We start from the raw sequence: 20,837 nt of genomic DNA, 5'->3' as shown, positions 1-20,837 counted from the left end.
CTTGTATAAACTTCTCATCTTTGCTGCTTACATGACTTTTGTTATCCAAAGACACGCTGGAACCAAAGTTATTATAGTCCTGTTGTTCCTGTATTTCTCTCATTCACTCTCTCTCACTCTTATATTCTAAACAAAACAGTGAGCTAGCTAATTGTAACAAAGCAGAGAGGTAAAGTTAAGGATGACAGAAAGTGGGAAATGGGATCCCACAAGGATCAGTGCTGGCACCCCTGCTGGTCATAATTTATATCAATGATTTAGACTTTGGAATCAAAAACACAATTTCAAAATTTGAGGATACAAATTGGGAGGGAGAGAAGGATTGCAACAAATTACAATAAGACCTTAAGAAACTTCTAGATTAGGCATTTAATTGGCAAATTAATTTCAACCTGGGTAAGTATTGCATTTTGGTAAGAAGAAGGAGGTCACATATGACAAAAAATAAGAATCTAAATGGGTAGAAGAGCAAATGGAGTATAAAGTATTAGAAGTTATGATGCAGGTTAATAAGACCTCACAAACCGAAGCACCATGATTTATTTTGAGAGGGATAGAATTAAAAAGTAGAGAAGTTATGCTGAACACTTATCAGACTTCGATAAAACCGCACTTGTGAGTGTTGTGTGCAATTGTGATTGCCATGCTGTAAAAAGGATATAGAGGCTCTAGATAGGGTGCAAAAAAAAAAAATTAGGAACAAGAGTAGGCCACTTAGCCCCTTTAGTGTTTCTGAACTGAGTATATACCTCAGCAGAAAGGACAAACGGGACAGGCCTAATTTTCTCTAGAAAAAAGATGGCTGAGGGATTATCTAATAGAGGTCTTTAAAATTATGAAAGGTTTTGATAGGGTCGACACTGTATTCCACTTGTAGGGAAGAGTATAAGATGGTCACCAAGAAATTCAAAATAATCCAAAATAAACTTCATTTTGAGAATGGTGAGACCGTGGGACTCGCAACCACAAGATCTCATTGAGGGAAATAGAAGACAACATTTAAATGCAAGATAGATAATCATGGGCAAAATTCCCCGGTATCGGCGCGATGTCCGCCGACTGGCGCCCAAAACGGCGCAAATCAGTCGGGCATCGCGTCGCCCCAAAGGTGCAGAATGCTCCGCATCTTTGGGGGCCGAGCCCCAACCTTAAGGGGCTAGGCCCTCGCCGGATGAATTTCCGCCCCGCCAGCTGGAGGAAAAGGCCTTTGGTGCCCCGCCAGCTGGTGCGGAAATGACATCTCCGGGCGGCGCATGCACGGGAGCGTTAGCGGCCGCTGACGGCATTCCCGCGCATGCGCAGTGGAGGGAGTCTCTTCCGTCTCCGCCATGGTGGAGACCGTGGCGAAGGCGGAAGGAAAAGAGTGCCCCCATGGCACAGGCCCGCCCCCCCGGGGCCAGATCTCCCCACGTCCCCCCCAGGACCCCGGAGCCTGCCCGCGCCGCCTTGTCCCGCCGGTAAGGTAGGTGGTTTAATCTACGCCGGCGGGACAGGCATTTTAGCAGCGGGACTTCGGCCCATTCGGGCCGGAGAATCGCGCGGGAAGGCCCGCCAACCGGTGGGCCGCGATTCCCGCCTCCGCCGAATATCCGGTGCCGGAGAATTCGGCAACCGGCGAGGGCGGGATTCATGCCAGCCCCCGGCGATTCTCCGACCCGGCGGGGGGGTCGGAGAATCTAGCCCCATATGTGGGAGAACAGAATGAAGGATTATGCTGATGGTTGAGGAAAATGGTATAAGCTCAAGTGGAGCATAAACATCAGCATGGGCAGGTTGGGCCCTTTCTGTGTGGTATGTTCATTTTAATTTCTATCCCTCCTTTTTTGATCCACTTGCTCTACTATGCTTTGACATTGCTCATGAGTGTTGTCCTCTGGGCAGCACGGTGGCGCAAGTGGTTAGCACGGTTGGCTCACAGCGCTGAGGTCCGAGGTTCAATCCCGGCTCTGGGTCACTGTCCGTGTGGAGTTTGCGCATTCTCCCCGTGTTTGCGTGGGGTTCGCCCCCACAACCCAAAAAGATTTGCAGGTCAGGTGAATTGGCCATGCTCAATTGCCCCTTAATTGGAAAAAATGAATTGGATACTCTAAATTTTAAAAAAAGATGAGTGTTGTCCTCTTGAGTTGCTTTTGTTGTTCACCAGTATTCGGTACTGTTGGTTCGTATTCTTGTGGAATCTCTGAAATGCTTTCTGACTCCTCGTCTTGCACTGATGTATGGTCACTTACTTCCTTAACAACACTTTAGCTACCTTATTGATCACCTCCTGAATAAATGTTCCAAATAGTCCAATTCAACTCAATGATAGTGCACAGAATTGCTCCTCAAATTCAAAAGATTATTTTCCTACACATAATCTCGACAAATACATGGATAGGATGGGTATAGAGGAATATGGCACTAGGAAGTGCTGAGGGTTTTGGCAAGGGTGGTATCATGACCTGTACAGGCTTGGAGGGCCGAAGGGCCTGTTCCTGTGCTGTATTCTTTGTAAGCTTGTGCCAGAATTTGCAGGAAAGGGATGAAAGAGTCATCAACAGCGCAATCAATTGAAACTTGGCAATATCCTGCTCACAGTTGCTCAATTTGGGTTCAGCCAGGACCATTCGGCCCCTGACTTCATTACAACCTTAGTCCAAACATGGACAAAAGAGCTAAACTCAAAGGTGAGAGTGACTGTCCTTGACAACAAGGCAGCGTTTGACAGGGTGTGGCATCAAAGAGCCCAAACAGAACTGAAGTCGATGGAATCGGGGTAAACTCTACTGGTTGGAGTCACATTTAGTATAAACGAAGGTGGCAATGGTGTTGCAGGTCAATCATAGCCTCAGGACTGCCAGGGTGTGTGTGCATCTCCAACAACACTCCAGAAACTCGATACTATACAGGACAAAGCAGCCCTTTGATTGCCATCCTATCCACCACCTTCAACATCCTTCAATATCCTTATCTAAACTTTTGTGGTTCAATTTGCTCTTCCTGGCACATCAATTTTAAACTTGGGGTTATTTTGATGCCTTTCTTGATAACATCTCCAATGCTGACACATTTTTGTAGTGTAGTTGTAAGAACCGAACACTACTCCAAATCTGACCATTGTACTAGTAACAAGAGCATACAGATTGAGGCACTGCTGTTTCTACTTGTCACGGATAAAATTCATGAAGAATTGTACTGACCTGACAAAAGGTGCTCCCTTCATGAATGTTATCATCTGTGACAACAGGAAAGAGGCATTTTCTCATTGTTTAGCTAGCATATGACCAGTAGCACCACGTTATGTAAATTAATGTTTGTTTTCTGGCAGCTGTCGTGATGCACATGTTTATAATCCCAGAATTCTTTCACCCAGAGATAAAAGTCTGAAATAAAAGCAATTTAAACTACACTGTCCAGGCACAGTCGATGGGATCTACGCACTTTCCCAGGACGTTGTTCTGATATGCATAGAGAACATGAGGTTGAAAGCATGCTTCAGGTGCTTGATCAATCTGAGTGCTAGGCCATATAATTGGGTTGAGGTTAAAGTATCCTGGATGCCGCATAACATTGAACATTTGGAGGACTAAGCACTCAAACTCCGTGTCGCGGCAGGGGTAGACCGCAGTCAAAAACTTTAGGAAATTGCATAGAATAACCTGTGCCAGCTGCAAGATATATTTAGATCATTTAGATATTCTGTTGTTGCCAATATCACCAATGTATCGATTGTCTTGTGTTTCTAACTGCAAAATTCTACTGTTTTTGCGCCCATCTGTGTACACTTTGCACACCGCTCCCTTGAATGTTCTCTCATCAAAGATAAATTTGAACCATGTCAGTATGTGCCGTAATTACAGTTCTGCTGTTATTGTATTATTTCTCCATATGTATGCTTAGTGCTACTTGTCACAATGACATGTGCTTGACTAGTGTACGTGCTAGGTGCTATAGGGGTGTGGTTAAGGTGGCTGGCTACTGCATTTTGATTGAGGTGGCTCCCTTTTTGGACCCTAATATAAGTTGGAATATAAGCTGTACGGACAGTGGACACGGATATCATTATATCTCGAAAGCGATAGTCCACGTGTTATTGTTCTTTAAGATAAAACTGATAAGCAAATCAAGTGAAACTGGAGTGAGTTTCTCACGTTTGTTCAACTTGTCATAGCTTTCAATGAGACACAGTGGTGCAGTGGTTAGCACTGCTGCCTCACGCTGGCGCTGAGGACCTGGGTTCGATCCCGGCCCAGGGTCATTGTCCGTGTAGATTCTCCCTGTGTATGCGTGGGTCTCACTCCCATTATACTTTTACGATATCCAAAGGTGTGCATGCTAAGTGGATTGGCCACGTTTAATTGAAAAAAAAGAATTGGATACTCTTAAATTAATTTTTTCAAAATTTGTCATAGCTTTGCAAACTTGCTCATTGTCAATAGCAGAAAAAACAATCTACGCAATATCTGAGGCATTATTGCTGTGCCGAGGAAATTTATAGTTTTGCTGTTATTTCATGTACCCAACTTTGAAGATTAGAAAAGTGTGAACAAGCTCCTGCAAAACCACTGGTAAAGGGAACAAAGTCTTGCATACTCGCCCATCAGCACAAAGACATTAGTTTTAAATAACTTAACATATCCAGTACTTCTAAAGATTTCAAATTCTGTTGTGTGCGTGCTATAAAATTCTTAGCAACATAGCATCATTTCAATAAATCATTGTCATAAATGTTAATCATATTGAACTGTACACAGTCAAACAAGACCTGACATGAGAATACTTGTTAATTTCAGGTTAATACCTGTCCTTGTGAATGGGATGAAATATTCAGAAATTGATATCATTCTTCTTAAGGTGAGTGCTCTTGTTTATATCTGAACACTGTTAATTTGAAGTACATCGTTGCTAATTCATTCACCACCCTGACTTAGAAATATATCGCTGTTTCTTCACTGTGGCTGGGCAAAATCCTGGAACTCTCCCTCCCTAACAGTGGGTGTACCTATACCTCGAGGACTGCAGCGGTTCAAGAAGGCAACTCACCACCACCTTCTGGAGGGCAACTAAGGATGAGTAATAAATGCTGGCCTAACCAGCGACACCCACATCCCGTAAATGAATTTGAAAAAAAAGTCCACATGCTATATCATCTGAGAGTGGAGGATCATCTGAGAATGGAGTGTTCATCTTTTTCAGAAATGATTAACAATTAACTGGTTGATTTTCTTTTTCAGGGTGATGTTGAGGAAGATGAAGCTGTTCCTGATAATGAGCAAGATATTAAACCTCGCTTTCATAGATCTCGAACCGTTGCTCAGCAGCATGAAGAGGATGGAATTGGCGAAGAGGAGGAGGAGGAGGATGATCTCGATGATGATGATACAATTTCTGATTGGAATTTAAGTACGTTTAAAATAAATGAAATGCTGCTTAATTTTATTTACTTGCTAATCAACATGCTTTGTCGACCAATATTAAATGCTACTCTGGTTTGTATAAAATGCTTTTACGATAATCAGGCAAGGAAGTAATACAAGGAATTTGTTAGGGCAGATGGTTGGCAAGGAATGTTGGGGATGGTACTATGATCAATTTGTGAACAGATAGTTAACATTGCAGGTTAATTGACCAGAATGCTTTGGAACTCTACATGAAAACACTCATCCTCCAGCATGTAATGCATGAAAACATACGAACATCATGAGGATACATAAACATAGCAATGTGTGAAGTATACGGTATATAATGCTACAACTGTAAAGAAGATGCGTGGAAAGATCAGTTCAGTCCAGTCCATAAGATCAGTTCAGTTACTTCAAATTATGGATTTTAAAATAGTGCTTACAACTGCCGTTAGACTAACTTACCTATAGATACTAGTTTATTAGGGTTTTCACAGTAACTTCATTGCGGTGTTAATGTAAGCCTACTTGTGACAATAATAAAGATTTTATTTATATAAGGCCTCTTTCTCCTGTAGGTGTAGTGTAGCTTTTAAAAGGATGAAATTGTTTAAATTTATAGAAGTCATTACCTACACGGAGCAATATTTTCCCATGAACTGGCATTTGGATTTGCAATTATCTCTGTTTTTCGCTGAGTTGGCGTTTACTGAAGTAAAACAGTATTGCAGAAAGTACCTGTATGAAACTATAGGAATAATTGCTTTGTGAACGATCAAGGTTGTTGCGATCGTACTATCTGAAACAAAATGGTCGTATATCATTAAAAGTGCCCAATTATTTTTTTCCAGTTAAGTGGCAATTTAATGTGGCCAATTCACCTACCCTGCACATCTTTGGGTTGTGGAAGTGAGACCCATGCAGACACTGGGAGAATGTGCAAACTCCACACGGATAATGACCCGGGGCCGGGATCGAACCTGGGTCCTCGGCGCCGTGAGGCAGCAGTGCTAACCTCACTGGAACCGTGCTGCCCACTCCAAACCTTTCTTAATAAATGACATATCTTTCCCCTTTTCTCCTCTCTCTCGATCATGGGCTAACTGCCCTCTTCTCAATGTAGCAGCAGATGAACAGTAGCACCATGACAGCAATGCCCACATCCTAAGATTTAAAAAAAGGGCATTTTTGTTCTGGAACAACTTGGTAACAGCAGGAGCTAATTTTCCCTGATGTTGTTTTGAATTATTGCCATTCCAGAAGTGGGAGAAAATGAGAATTCCTCTGGTAATCTTGTTTGAAGCTTATTCATTTTTTGTTTGTCCTTCCTCTGATGTACATAGCCGGCTAACATCAACATTAACCATGCTTTTAAAGACGGTGTTCCTCCAGTTTTTTTTGGTCTGAGGAAGTTAACATCAGCTTTAAGTGCCTTGAACTTAAGAGTTCATTTTGCATAGAAAATGCAATGTTAATAAATTATTCTTTTAGGAAAATGTTCCGCTGCTGCATTGGACGTGCTGGCTAACGTTTTCCGGGATGAATTGTTGCCACATATTCTACCACTGCTGAAAGAGCTGCTATTTCACCAAGATTGGGTGGTGAAGGAGTCTGGCATTTTGGTGCTTGGAGCTATCGCTGAAGGTTGGTGAATGATTGAATACTGGAAAAGTTAAATTGCACTTGTTTTTTAAAAAAGTGTCTACAAGATAGAAACGTCGAATTTTATTAGATTTGTAGAAAAGTGCATAAACTTGTGTTCTGTGAAAGCTTATTGTACTCAAAGGTATGACATGGGTGTTGTAGATTCTCAACTGATTCTTGCAAATGTGTGGCATCCATTTTAAGTTGAATTGTGGTGCCTTTCCATGAATGAGGAAGTTAGTAAGTGTCAGTAATCTTTAACTCTTAAAGGCGAAGAATTATGTCCTCACTATTACCAGTTTAACATTGGAATGTAGTTGACCTGTCGCCTTGTGTGATGTTTAGCATAAAGAAGCATGATGGTGGCAAAGAAATGTTATAATTTAGCTAACAAGTGCAACAACTGGTAAATGCTTCACTTTCAGTAATTCCTTTGCAATTAACTTTGAGGATAGGCCCTTTGTTTTGAAATAATGTTTAATCAAATTATAACACTAACATCTTGAATTTGACTGGTCATTTTAAATTAGAATGTGATGCATCAAATTTTATTTAAAATTAGAATTGGTTGATTTTGAGCTGCAATTCTTGATCTCTGAGCTAGGTGTTGCTGAGTGAAGAATAAGCTATTCTTCCACAAAGAAACGGCATCTGAGGAACAATAACTTATGTGATGCTGCATAATCAATGGTGTGTAAGAGACTAGGGATGATTATAGGTTGTTGGCATGCCGGAAAGAAAATATTAGAAATGTTAAATGTTTTGATTGGTGTACCATAAATTTATTTGTAGATCACGGAGTTGATTTACTAAAAGGATGACTTAGTGGAAATTTTCCCCAAAGTTTATTTTTTTTTAACTTTGTTCAACAGGCTGTATGCAGGGTATGATTCCTTACCTGCCAGAGCTTATCCCTCACCTTATTCAGTGCCTCTCTGATAAGAAAGCTCTTGTGCGTTCTATAACCTGTTGGACACTCAGCCGCTATGCACATTGGGTAGTAAGTCAGCCCCCAGACACCTATTTGAAGCCATTAATGACTGAACTGCTAAAGCGTATCTTGGACAGCAATAAGCGAGTACAAGAGGCTGCCTGCAGGTTTGTTATTGGACAATATTTTGGGATGTTATTACAAATTTTATGTCTTTATATTTTATTATTGTGCAAATGGTAAGTATTTGGATTTCAACATTATACTGAAATATCTTTAACCGTAGTTGCCAACTTAATCTCTTTCTCTGGCAACTATCTAATGCTGAACCAGACTGTTTGCAACTTGAATGTCATGCTTAACCCCAAAATGAGCTTCCATCCGAAGATCCCTTATTTCTATTCCCACTTTCTTCACATGCCTCTGTTCATCTGCTGAAACCTCATCCGTGCCTTTTGTTAGCTTTGAATTTGACTGTTCCAATGCACTCCTGGCCGGCCTTCCGCATTCTTTCCTTTGTAAACTTGAGGTCATCCAAAACCCTGCCTCTATCCTTATTAGCATCATTTGTGCTTGCTGAACACAGATTCTCTCAGTTAAACAATTTTTAGATCCCTCCTTAGGACTTGGTCTCTCTCTCTCTCCCTCCACACACACACACACACACACACACACACACACAAAGTAATATCCCTGTAATCTCCACCCAGCATTTCAACCGTTCAAGATATTCTTGCTCATCTAATCAGGGCCTCTTGAGAATCCCTGGTAGCTGTTCCTGCAGCTGTCTAGCCTTTGGCTCTGGGATTCCCTCTGTAAATACCCCCATCTCTTTCCTCTAAGACACACCTTAAAACCGATCTCCTGACCATTGCCTTTATATCGCCTCATGTAGCTCAGTCAAATTTTGCTTTCATAACCCTGTGAAGGCCTGAGGGCATTTTGCTACATCAATGGCATTCTATATGTTTCGCTAAATATCTTGGGTACTAATGTGCTATGTCAGTATTTTGTGAAATTATTGAATTTCGTCTTCTGCAGCATGTACCCTTGCGAAAATTCCACTCATTGCTTTGATGTCTTATACTGTCGTGCTTGTTTCTTTAAAATTGTTGAATTCAAAACATATAGCATTATGAAATATTGCAGCCCCGCAGGAGGCCATTCATGCCACCATGCCTGTCCCAGGTTTTTGAAAGAGCTGCCCAATTCATCTGACAACCTAGTTTCCCCCCCTTAACCTTCCAAACTAATGTAACTGCCTTTTAACATTCCTTCGAAATTTAATTTCACAGCCCTTTCACGCAGTATGTTCTAGGTCTTAAGCCTCGGATAATTTTCTTGTCAAACAAAAATACAAATTTGAGTTAACAGACTGGGCTCTGTTGACTTACTAAAGCCCCCTTTATGTGGCCATGCCGCAGGTGCTCCAAAGTTCAGAAGTAGATTTTCATTGAGATTTGTTTCCGTTAGAATCCCCGCAAATTCAAGTATTCTTAATGATGTTGTATAGAACAACCCACAGAAAATGCTTTTGTCATTGGACAGTTCCACTTGACTCGGGTGTTTTACTGAAGGCAGGGGAGGTGGTGGCGTGTGGTTTTATCACTTGACTAGTAAACCAGAGACCCAGAGTAATGCTCTGATCACCCACGTTCAAATCCCTCCACTGCAGATGGTGAAATTTGAATTAAATAAAAATCTGGAATTAAAAGTCTAATGATGACCATGAAACCATTGTCAATTGTCATAAAAACCCATCTGGTTCACCAATGTCCTTTTAAGGAAGGAAATCTGTTTCCTTGCCTGGTCTGGCCTACATGTGACTCCAGACCCACAGCAATGTGGTTGACTCTTAGCTATCCCCTTCAAGGGCAATTAGGATGGGCAATAAATGCTGGCACATGGACCAATAATTTTTAAAATTATAGATTCTAGTGATGAGGATTTTTGCCCCAGCAATGAAACCATCTTTGTAATTTGCAACTGCTATTTCAACTGAACCCCCTCAGCTTGTGATCTCCCATAAAAAACATCCTGTCTGAGCCACTAAGGTAGGTTTCAGCCCTAGCTTTTGCATAATGTTTCCAATGCTATTAGTGTCCAAAGATGTCCATATAAAACATGTGGATTTTCTGCAGAGGACTTGAGAGTTGAAATAACTAGAGGACAAAATAATCCAAAGAGCCATAAAAGTCCAGATCTTAGCATGAAGGTAAATGAGTCCCTATTTGAAGTGGCAGTATTACAATATTTGAGCTCGAAAGAAAAGTACTTTCTGATTTAATGTGCCGTACCCTGATTTACATGTATTCTTTACTTTTGCATAAACAGTTATTTATACATTTGAGTTATTGGTGATATGTGATAAATTGACATGCAAATTTCATTTTTTGACGCTATAAACAGATTGGAAAAATTAACTTTTGTGTCTCTGTTAGTATCCGGACTTTTAGTGGTCTCTTTCCAAAAAGATTAGGTATATTTAAGTCAAAAATGTAAACCATAAATATTACAACTTTTTTATTTACTTTCCAGCGCTTTTGCTACCCTAGAGGAAGAGGCTTGCACAGAGTTGGTGCCATACCTTGGTTACATACTTGATACACTTGTCTTTGCTTTTAATAAATATCAACATAAAAATCTCCTAATTCTGTATGATGCTATTGGAACCCTTGCCGACTCAGTAGGGCATCATTTAAATAAGCAGGTAAGGGGGAAAGATGCTGCAGCATAATCAATTATCTTAAGTTGTTAATAATAACCTTCATTAGTGTTGCAAGTAGGCTTACATTAACACTGCAATGAAGTTACTGTGAAAATCCCCAAGTTGTCACACTCTGGCCCCTGTTCGGGTACACTGAGGGAGAATTCAGAATGTCCAATCACATCTTTCGGGACTTGTGGGAGGAAACCGGAGCAACCGGAGGAAACCCACGCATACACGGGGAGAACTTTCAGACTCCGCACAGACAGTGACCCAAGCTGGGAGTCGAACCTGGGGCCCTGGTGCTGTGAAGCAACAGTGCTAACCACTATGCTACTGTGCCGCCCTGAGCAGAGAAGTTAGAACTGAGAAGTCAGCTAAGACTGGACCGGCTGGGGATTTATTCTGTAGAAAAGAGGAGATTGAGGGGGTGATCCACTCATGGCCTTGAAGATTAAGAAAGGATCTGATCATGTAGAGGTCGAGACGATGATTCCTATTATGGAATATGAACTAAGGACCATAAATCAAATATTGATTCTAATAAATGAGTGATTAGATTATGCAACAAGGAATAATGCGTTTATGGGGAGTCCGATATAGACATGAGAGCAAAAGGGGTAGATGATCGAGCAGCTAGTGTTAGTTGAAGAGGGATGAGAGGACATCTGTGTGAAGCATTGCCACCAGTAATTGGGCTGGATGGTCTGTTTATGTGCTGTAAATGACGTACAAGATTCACTTAGCTATTTTATTCTTAAATTGAAATATTCAATCTGTGATGTGGTACTGTACTGTTTTGTTCATTTGCAAATCCAGATTTTGAACTGAAGATCTTTTACAACGTTGTTCTACTGCTTGATTTAAAACGCCAGTATTTATTAGCCTTGTGTTACAATATGTTGAGTTTGTTTTGGTTACATTCATAATTTCTTCTGCTGTGTACACAATAGGAAAGCAGACTATTTAAATGGCAAGCGATTGCAGAATTCTGCAGTATGGGGGGGATCTGGGTGCCTTTGTACATTTGCCTTTATTCATTTACGGGGATGTGGGCGTTACTGGCAGGGCCAGCATTTATTGTCCATCCCTAACTTCCCTTCATTTCAGAGGGCACTTGAGAGTTGACCACATTGCTGTGGGTCTGGAGTCACATGTAGGCCCGACCAGGTTAGAATGAAAGATTTACTTCCCTACAGGACATTAGTGAACCAGATGGGTTTTTACGACAATCAACAATGCTTTCATATTAGACTTTTAATTCCAGATCTTCTTATTGAGTTCAAATTTCGTCATTTACCCACTGAGGCCCCCTACCTAACCCAAGTGAAGTTTGATAACATTGTTTTTCTCGGCGCTGCTAGCGCTGGGAAACACACAACTAAACGCACCCTCTATGGGTGTTTGTTCCCATCTAACTAAATCACGCCCGTAATTGCATTAGAAGCAGTTCAGAGAAGGTTCGGTCGCCCGATTCCTGGGAGGAGATGGGGATTATCCCATGAGAAAAGATTGGCTTGTATCCATTGGCGTTTGGAAGAATGATAGACAATCTTCATGAAACATTGATTGATTTGATTTATTGTCACATGTACCGAAGTAAGTGAAAAGTATTTTTCTGCGGCCGAGGAACATACACAGTACGTACATAGTAGACACAAGAATAATCAACAGAGAACATCCACAAAACAGTGATTGGTTACAGTACGGAACAAGGGGCCATACAAAGCAAACAAAGCAAATACATGAGCAAGAGCAGCATAGGGCGTCGTGTATAGTGTCCTTACAGGGAACAGATCAGTCCGAGGGGGAGTCGTTGATGAGTCTTGTAGCTGTTGGGATCCTGAGAGAACTCAACAGGATGCAAGATCCTGAGAGAACTCAACAGGGTGGGTGCTGAGAGGATGTTTCTCCTTGTGGAAGAGACTAGAACTGGGGAACACAGTTTAAAAATAAACGGTCTCCTATTTAAGATGCATGCGAGGAGATTTTGTTTTACTCAAGAGAGTCGTTAGTGGAATTCTCTTCCCCAGGGATTAGTGGAGATGGGGTCATTTTTAAGGTTGAATTACATAGATTCTTGATTAACAAGAGAGCCAAAGGGTTAGAGGAAACACTGGAAAGTAGAGGCCACATCATTGCAGCCATGCTCCTATCAAATGGTATAGCAGGCTTGAGGGACCAAATGCCTATTCCTGCTCCTAATTTGTGTTCATGTGTATACTAACAAAGTTTCTACTCCTATGCTCGTAGTAAAATGTTTTCTAGAATCACTACTTTTGGTTGAAATGTCATGTGCATCAAATTTGGCAGAAAGCTTCCATTACTCTTCCTATAATTGGCTGTAAATACAAGTTTGAAAAAAATCCAAATTGCTGTCATTTCTAACAAGTAGGACTGCCAATCAGCCCCTTGAGCCACCTCTGCCATTCAATAAGGTCATGGCTATTGAGATCATGGCCTCAACTCCATTTTCCTGCCTGCCCACACATAACCCTTTGCTCCATTGTAGATCTGCTCCTGCCCCTGTAGTGATGCAAACAACTTTGCCATGTCCCTTCATTGAACAATCAAAGGAATTCTTAACCACAAGAAGGTTTTCCAGAGCATATTTTCAAAATCTTTTTGAAATACAATGTGGAATTGAAATGTTTAATTTCTAACAGTGCTGGACAGATTAGAGACAGGGAGAATGTTTTTCCTGTTTGGGGAGTCGAGAACCAAGGGACGCAGTTTCAGGATACAGGGTAGAGTAATTGGGACTAAGATGAGAAAATATTTCTTCACTCAAAAGGGTAGTTAACCTGTGGAATTCGCTACCACAGAAGGCTGAATTTTTCAAGAAAGAGCTAGATTTTTTTTTTAGATTTTAATGGCATCTGGGTATGGGAAAAAGCAGGAATGTGGGATTGAGATCAGCCATGATCATTTTGAATGGCGGAGCAGGCTTGAAGGACAGATTGGGCTGCTCCCACTGCTTGTTTCCAAGAATTTATAGACATCTCTTCTAAATGAGATAAATTAACACACTAGTTAAAATAAACTGACACTTTAGACCAATGGTCCATATTTTGGTGTGAATGGGTGGCTGTAGCTCCTCATTTTACTTCCCACAGATTTTCTTGGGGCTTTTACAATGTAACTTCCAGTGATTAGAAATGCAAAAATGGTTCCGGGTGCGGCGATGACCAGCTAAGTCGCACGTTTCGGCACCTCCCGTTTTAACGGACTTTTGGGCTCTTATCAGGAGCCCCAACGGCAATTTCCGAAGGCTAAACCCACTGCGAGGCGACATAGAAGGGAGTCCCCCCCGGATGTGAATGGATAGAAGAGATAATAGTGGCCAGATTGCGGAGGATCCTCTGGAGCAGTGGAAAAGAAGGGAAGTGAGAAGCAAGATGGCGGCGGAGGGAGGCCAGTTGGTATGGGGCCTGGAACAGCAGGAGTTCCTCCGGCGATGTGTGGAGGAGCTCAAGAAGGAGGTGCTGGCGCCGATGCTGCATGCGATTGAAGGGTTAAAGGAGGCGCAGAAGACCCAAGAGATGGAGCTCCGTGGAGTGAAGGCAAAAGCTGCCGAAAATGAGGACGAGATACAGGGCTTGGTGGTGAAGACGGAGACGCACGAGGCACTGCATAAGACGTGTATGGAGAGACTGGAAGCCCTGGAAAATAGCTCGAGGAGGAAGAACTTGAGAATCTTGGGTTTTCCCGAAGGGGCAGAGGGAGCGGACGTTGGGGCGTATGTGAGCACGATGCTCCATACCTTAATGGGAGCTGAGGCCCCGACGGGCCCCCTGGAAGTGGAGGGAGCGTACCGAGTCCTCGTGAGACGACCAAAGGCAGGAGAAATACCTCGAGCAATAGTGGTGAGGTTCCACCGCTACAAGGACAGGGAGATGGTCCTGAGATGGGCGAAAAAGACACTGAGCAGCAGGTGGGAGAACGCGGTGATCCGCATGTATCAGGATTGGAGTGCGGAGGTGGCGAGAAGGAGGGCGAGTTTCAATCGGGCCAAGGCGGTGCTCCACAAGAGGAAAGTGAAATTCGGAATGTTGCAGCCGGCAAGACTGTGGGTTACACACCAGGGTAAACACCACTACTTCGAGACGGCAGAGGAGGCGTGGACATTTATTGAAGAGGAGAAGTTGGACTAGATTGGAGAAAGAGTGTTTGAAATGAAGTAGTGAGGTGGTGGTAAGGGACTGTGAATCAGATGGGGGAAAATTTTCTTTCCCCTCGAAGGGGGGACACACGAAGAAATGTGGGCGCCGGTGGGGAAGGGGAGGGGGAAGGAGAGAGGGAGCTGCGCCATCAGGGGCAGGGCCGAGAGGGAAGCGCGGGATTTGTTCCCGCGCTATGGAAATTGTGGTGGGAAAAGGGGGCGCAGGAAGGAGGGGGCCTCACATAATGGGAGGCTAAGGATAAACGGGGGAAGCCGAGGTCAGCCAGAGTTTGCTGACTTACCGGAAGCAATATGGGGGGAGCAACTAAGCTAGAGAGGGATCTGGGGGGGGGTTACTCGGTTGCTGCTGCTAAGGAGAAGGGGGAGCTGTTACGGGATGGGATGGTCGGGACAGGAGGGCACCATCCGGGGGATAAGCGGGTGAGTGGGAACCGGGTGAGGAGCTGGTCTAAAAAAGGGGATGGCTAGTCGACGAGGGGGGGGTAAAAGAGCCCTCCAACCCGGTTGATCACGTGGAACGTGAGAGGGTTGAATGGGCCGATTAAGAGGGCAAGGGTACTGGCGCACCTAAAGAAGCTAAAGGCAGACGTCGTCATGCTTCAGGAGACGCACCTGAAACTGGCAGATCAGGTCAGATTAAGAAAAGGATGGGTGGGACAGGTATTCCACCCGGGCTTGGATGCGAAAAATAGAGGGGTGGCAATACTGGTGGGGAAACGGGTATTGTTTGAGGCGAAGACCATAGTGGTGGACAGTGGGGGTAGATACGTGATGGTGAGTGGCAGATTGCAAGGTGAGGCGGTGGTGCTGGTGGACGTATACGCCCCGAACTGGGATGACGCGAACTTTATGAAGCGTATGTTGGGGCGCATCCCAGACCTTGAAATGGGAAAGTTGGTAATGGGGGGGAACTTCAACACGGTGCTGGACCCAGGGCTGCACCGGTCCAGATCTAGGACCGGGAGGAGGCCGGCAGCGGCCAAGGTGCTTAAGGGCTTTATGGAGCAGATGGGAGGAGTGGATCCCTGGAGATTTGCTAGACCAAGGAGTAAAGAGTTTTCCTTCTTCTCCCATGTCCACAAAGTGTACTCCCGGATAGACTTCTTTGTCCTGGGAAGGGCGCTGAACCCGAAGGTGGCAGGAACGGAGTATTCGGCTATAGCCATTTCAGATCATGCCCCACATTGGGTAGATCTGGAAGTAGGAGAGGAAAAGGAGCAGCGCCCACTCTGGAGATTAGATACGGGACTGTTGGCGGACGAGGGGGTATGTGTAAGGGTGAGGGGATGTATTGAAAGGTACCTAGAGATCAATGATGACGGAGAGGTCCAGGTGGGAGTGGTCTGGGAGGCGCTGAAGGTGGTGGTTAGAGGGGAGCTGATCTCCACAAGGGCCCATAAGGGGAAACAAGAGGGTAAAGAAAGGGAGAGATTGTTGGGGGAGATTTTGAGGGTGGATAGGCAATATGCGGAGGCTCCAGATGAAGGGCTATACAGGGAAAGACTGAGATTGCACACGGACTTTGACTTGTTGACCACGGGTAAGGCGGAGGCACAATGGAGGAAGGCACAGGGAGTGCAGTATGAATATGGAGAGAAGGCGAGCCGGCTGCTGGTCCAACAACTTAGGAAGAGGGGGGCGGCGAGAGAGATCAGAGGGGTTAGAGACGAGGAGGGAAAGATGGAACGGGGAGCGGAGAGGGTGAACGGGGTGTTTAAGGTATTTTACGAGAGGCTATATAAGGCTCAACCCCCGGAAGGGAAAGAGGGAATGATGCGTTTCCTAGACCAGCTGTAGTTCCCGAAGGTTGAGGAACAGGAGATGACAGGACTGGGAGCGCAGATTGAGGTGGAGGAGGTGGTAAAAGGAATTGGGAACATGCAGGCAGGGAAGGCCCCGGGACCGGATGGGTTCCCGGTGGAGTTCTGTAGGAAATACGTGGACCTGCTGGCCCCACCTCTGACGAAAACCTTTAATGAGGCTAGGGAAAGGGGGACACTACCCCCGACTATGTCGGAGGCGACGATATCGCTGATCCTGAAAAGAGACAAAGACCCGCTGCAGTGCGGGTCATACAGGCCTATTTCCCTCTTGAACGTAGATGCCAAGCTTTTGGCCAAGGTGATGGCGACGAGGATAGAGGACTGTCCCTGGGGTGGTGCATGATGATCAAACGGGGTTTGTTAAAGGGAGGCAATTGAATGCTAATATACGGAGGCTGCTGGGGGTGATGATGATGCCCCCACCAGAGGGGGAGGCGGAGATAGTGGTGGCGATGGATGCAGAGGAAGCATTTGATACAGTGGAGTGGGACTACCTGTGGGAAGTACTGAGGAGATTTGGATTTGGAGAGGGGTTCATTGGATGGGTTCAGCTCCTGTACAGGGCCCCGGTGGCAAGTGTGATTACAAATAGGCAACGATCTGACCACTTCCGACGATATAGGGGTACAAGACGGATGTCCCCTGTCCCCGTTACTGTTTACGTTGGCAATTGAGCCATTGGCCATAGCGCTGAGGGGCTCTAGGAAGTGGAGGGGGGTACTTAGAGGAGGAGAAGAGCATCGGGTGTCATTATACGCGGATGATTTGTTGTTTTATGTCGCGGACCCAGTGGAGGGGATGCCTGAGATAATGCAGACACTCGGGGAGTTTGGAGAATTTTCAGGATATAAATTGAATATGGGGAAGAGTGAACTGTTTGTGATGCACCCCTGGGAACAGGGCAGGGGAATAGATGATTTACCGTTGAGGAGGGTAATAAGAGATTTCCGGTATTTAGGGATCCAGGTGGCCAGGAACTGGGGAACCTTGCATAAGCTTAACTTGGCACGACTGGTAGAGCAGATGGAAGAGGACTTTAGGAGGTGGGACATGGCGCCCTTGTCATTGGCGGGCAGGGTGCAGGCGGTTATAATGGTGGTCCTTCCGAGGTTTCTTTTTGTGTTCCAGTACCTCCCTGTACTGATTACAAAGGCCTTTTTTAAGAAGGTGGACAAGAGTATTATGAGCTTTGTGTGGGCTGGAAAGACCCCAAGAGTAAAGAGGGGGTTCCTGCAGCGCAGTAGGGAAAGAGGGGGACTGGCACTGCCGAGTCTAAGTGATTATTATTGGGCCGCCAACATGTCAATGATATGTAAGTGGATGAGGGAAGGGGAAGGAGCGGCGTGGAAAAGACTGGAGATGGCATCCTGTAGGGGAACTAGCTTAAAAGCACTGGCGACGGCGCCGTTACCGTTCTCCCCGAAAAAATACACCACAAACCCAGTGGTGGTGGCAACTCTGAAAATTTGGGGGCAGTGGAGACGACATAAGGGAGTGACGGGTGCCTCAGTGTGGTCCCCGATAAGGAACAACCATAGGATAGATGGGGGATTTAAACCTTGGCAGCGAGCAGGAATTGCGAAATTGAAGGACTTGTTCTTAGACGGGACGTTCGCGAGTCTGGGAGCACTGACAGAAAAATATGGGTTGCCACCTGGGAATGCATTTCGCTATATGCAAGTGAGGGCATTTGTGAGGCAACAGGTGAGGGAATTTCCGCAGCTCCCGGCGCAAGAGATCCAGGACAGAGTGATTTCGGGGGCATGGGTGGGCGATGGTAGGGTGTCAGATATATATAGGGAAATGAGAGACGAGGGGGAGACGATGGTAGAGGAGCTGAAGGGAAAATGGGAGGAGGAGCTGGGGGAAGAGATTGAGGAGGGGCTGTGGGCAGATGCCCTAAGTAGGGTAAAACTCTTCGTCCTCGTGTGCCAGGCTCAGCCTGATACAATTCAAGGTTCTACACAGGGCGCATATGACGGGAGAATGGCTGAGTAGATTTTTTGGAGTGGAGGATAGGTGCGGGAGATGCGCGGGAAGCCCGGCGAATCACACCCACATGTTTTGGTCATGTCCGGTATTGCATGGGTTCTGGGTGGGCGTGGCAAAAGTGATCTCGAAGGTCGTGGGGGTCCGGGTCAAACCAAGCTGGGGGTTGGCTATATTTGGGGTTGCAAATGAGCCGGGAGTGCAGGAGGCGAGAGAGGCCGACGTGTTAGGCTTTGCGTCCCTAGTAGCCCGGCGAAGGATTCTACTTATGTGGAAAGAAGCTAAGCGCCCGGGTGTGGAGGCCTGGATCAACGACAGGCAGGGTTTATAAAACTGGAGCGAATAAAATATGCATTAAGAGGTTCGGCTCAGGAGTTCACCGGGCGGTGGCAACCGTTCCCCGACTATCTCGCAGAGCGATAAGGGAAAATAGGAAAGGCAGCAGCAGCAACCCAGGGGGGCGGGGGGAGGGCTCATTTGGGTCTTCAGGGGTTTTATGTGTGTGTTTATATATTAGTTATTTATATTTGATTTCACAAAGTTACTATTTTAGTTATTATTTCTGTTGTTTCTTATTTTGTTGTTGGCAGTTGCCGTTAGCATATTATTTATTTTTAAAAAACGATCAATGTATATATTATTACAAAGTTGTAAAATGGGAAATTTTTGTTTGATCGAAAAACTTTAATAAAATATATTTAAAAAAAAAAAAAAGAAATGCAAAAATGAATGGTGCCCTTTACAGAGGGTCAAGCAAATGTGCATCTCCTTAATCAATCAAAATGAAGGGGGGGGTGGCACGGTGGCGCAGTAGTTAGCACTGCTGCCTCACGGCATTGAGGTCCCTGGTTCGATCCTGGCCCCGGGTCACTGTCGGTGTGGAGTTTGCACATTCTCCCCATGTCTGCGTGGGCCCCTCCCCCCACAAACCAAAAGATGTGCAGGGAAGGCCGATTGGCCACGATATATTGCCTCTTAATTGGAAAAAAAATAATTGGGCACTCTAAAAACAAAAATTTTAAACCAATCAAAATGAAGAGTCCTTATTGAGATGTGCAGACTAAAGTATAAGTTGGAACTGTTAATTCAATGTTGAACCGGTTAATTCAGCATGAAAACATGTACATAAAGTTAAAGGGGGAGAAAGGTGGGATTGAGAGAGATGAGGCAAAATTTTGTTTTATGCTTTTTTAAATCTCTTATCAATAATTGAATTATGAAGGATTAAGACTCCATACTTGCAAAAGTACATTTTCAGTGCCAGAGTGGTTTGGTGGAAATTAAGACTTGCTGTGCCTTTAAAAATTTGCTTAGTATTGAGTGGAAGGTCCTTGTCCATTTATCATGCCAGAAAATGTAATTCACCATAGTCCACAAAAGGGAACCTCTCTCATAAATACTCTTAACTTATCACCCATCCACATATCTGAATGTCGGATCAGTTTCTGGATGGAAAAGACAAAGTGGCCAGCGCCATCCTGATTTTAGTGCTTACTTGCACTGATGTATGATTTGCTTGTACTGAATAACGATGGCCGCTGATGATCTTACTACTATTAGACTAAAATCTGGGCCATAATTGCTCCAAGTACAGACTTTTTTGTGATTGTTTTGTGCTAATTTTCTGTTCATTTGAGAGGTTTTCCATATCAACTAATTTACAGTATTTCAGTGGAGCAGTAAAATTGATCATGTTTGTCTTCCCCACCAGGAATACATTCAAATGTTGATGCCTCCTCTCATTCAGAAATGGAATATGTTGAAGGATGAAGACAAAGATCTTTTTCCCTTGCTTGAGGTGCGTAGAGCTTCAGTGTTATTTGCCATCTAGTTCATTTATATCTCCAGTTTTTCTACTCTAATTTATTTCCCTCTAACTCAGAATTTCTTTCTGACTCTTCTTGCAGTTTCCCATAAAACATTTCAATGTACCCTCCATGCAAAGGTACAAGTTCTGCTGACCTGGCTGGTTGCCTTGATTGATTTATTATCCAGCTTTGATCTCCTGGCAAAAAATAACTAAATTCATTGATTATCTTCATTGCTCTCCTAACCTGATACCATAGTACTTGACAATTTCTATTCAAGCAGTATTAAATTTAATTTCCTAATAATTGAGATCACCAACTTCACTGTACATCACCAACAATAGCTTCTACTGATCAGAGCAGTGTGAATG

At 44.2% G+C, this 20,837-nt stretch overlaps 1 protein-coding gene across 7 annotated transcripts in view; it reads left to right on the top strand.

Moving 5' to 3' along the window:
• tnpo1 (transportin 1) overlaps positions 1 to 20,837 on the top strand; it is a 233,726-nt gene that overhangs the window by 156,665 nt on the left and 56,224 nt on the right. For all 7 annotated transcript variants that reach the window (XR_011949032.1, XM_072516131.1, XM_072516134.1 and 4 more), the window contains exons 10-15: positions 4,773 to 4,833; positions 5,214 to 5,382; positions 6,873 to 7,025; positions 7,898 to 8,123; positions 10,495 to 10,666; positions 20,370 to 20,456. Coding sequence is in view for 6 of the 7 variants with exons in the window: in XM_072516131.1 (XP_072372232.1) it covers positions 4,773 to 4,833; positions 5,214 to 5,382; positions 6,873 to 7,025; positions 7,898 to 8,123; positions 10,495 to 10,666; positions 20,370 to 20,456 (868 nt within the window). In the remaining variant the exon portion in view is untranslated. The remainder of the gene's footprint in view (positions 1 to 4,772; positions 4,834 to 5,213; positions 5,383 to 6,872; positions 7,026 to 7,897; positions 8,124 to 10,494; positions 10,667 to 20,369; positions 20,457 to 20,837) is intronic.

This window comes from Scyliorhinus torazame, chromosome 9, assembly GCF_047496885.1.
Source record: "Scyliorhinus torazame isolate Kashiwa2021f chromosome 9, sScyTor2.1, whole genome shotgun sequence".
Taxonomy (NCBI): domain Eukaryota; kingdom Metazoa; phylum Chordata; class Chondrichthyes; order Carcharhiniformes; family Scyliorhinidae; genus Scyliorhinus; species Scyliorhinus torazame.
The sequence above is the reverse complement of the archived record's forward strand: the minus strand, read 5'-3'. Positions and strand labels throughout refer to the sequence as shown.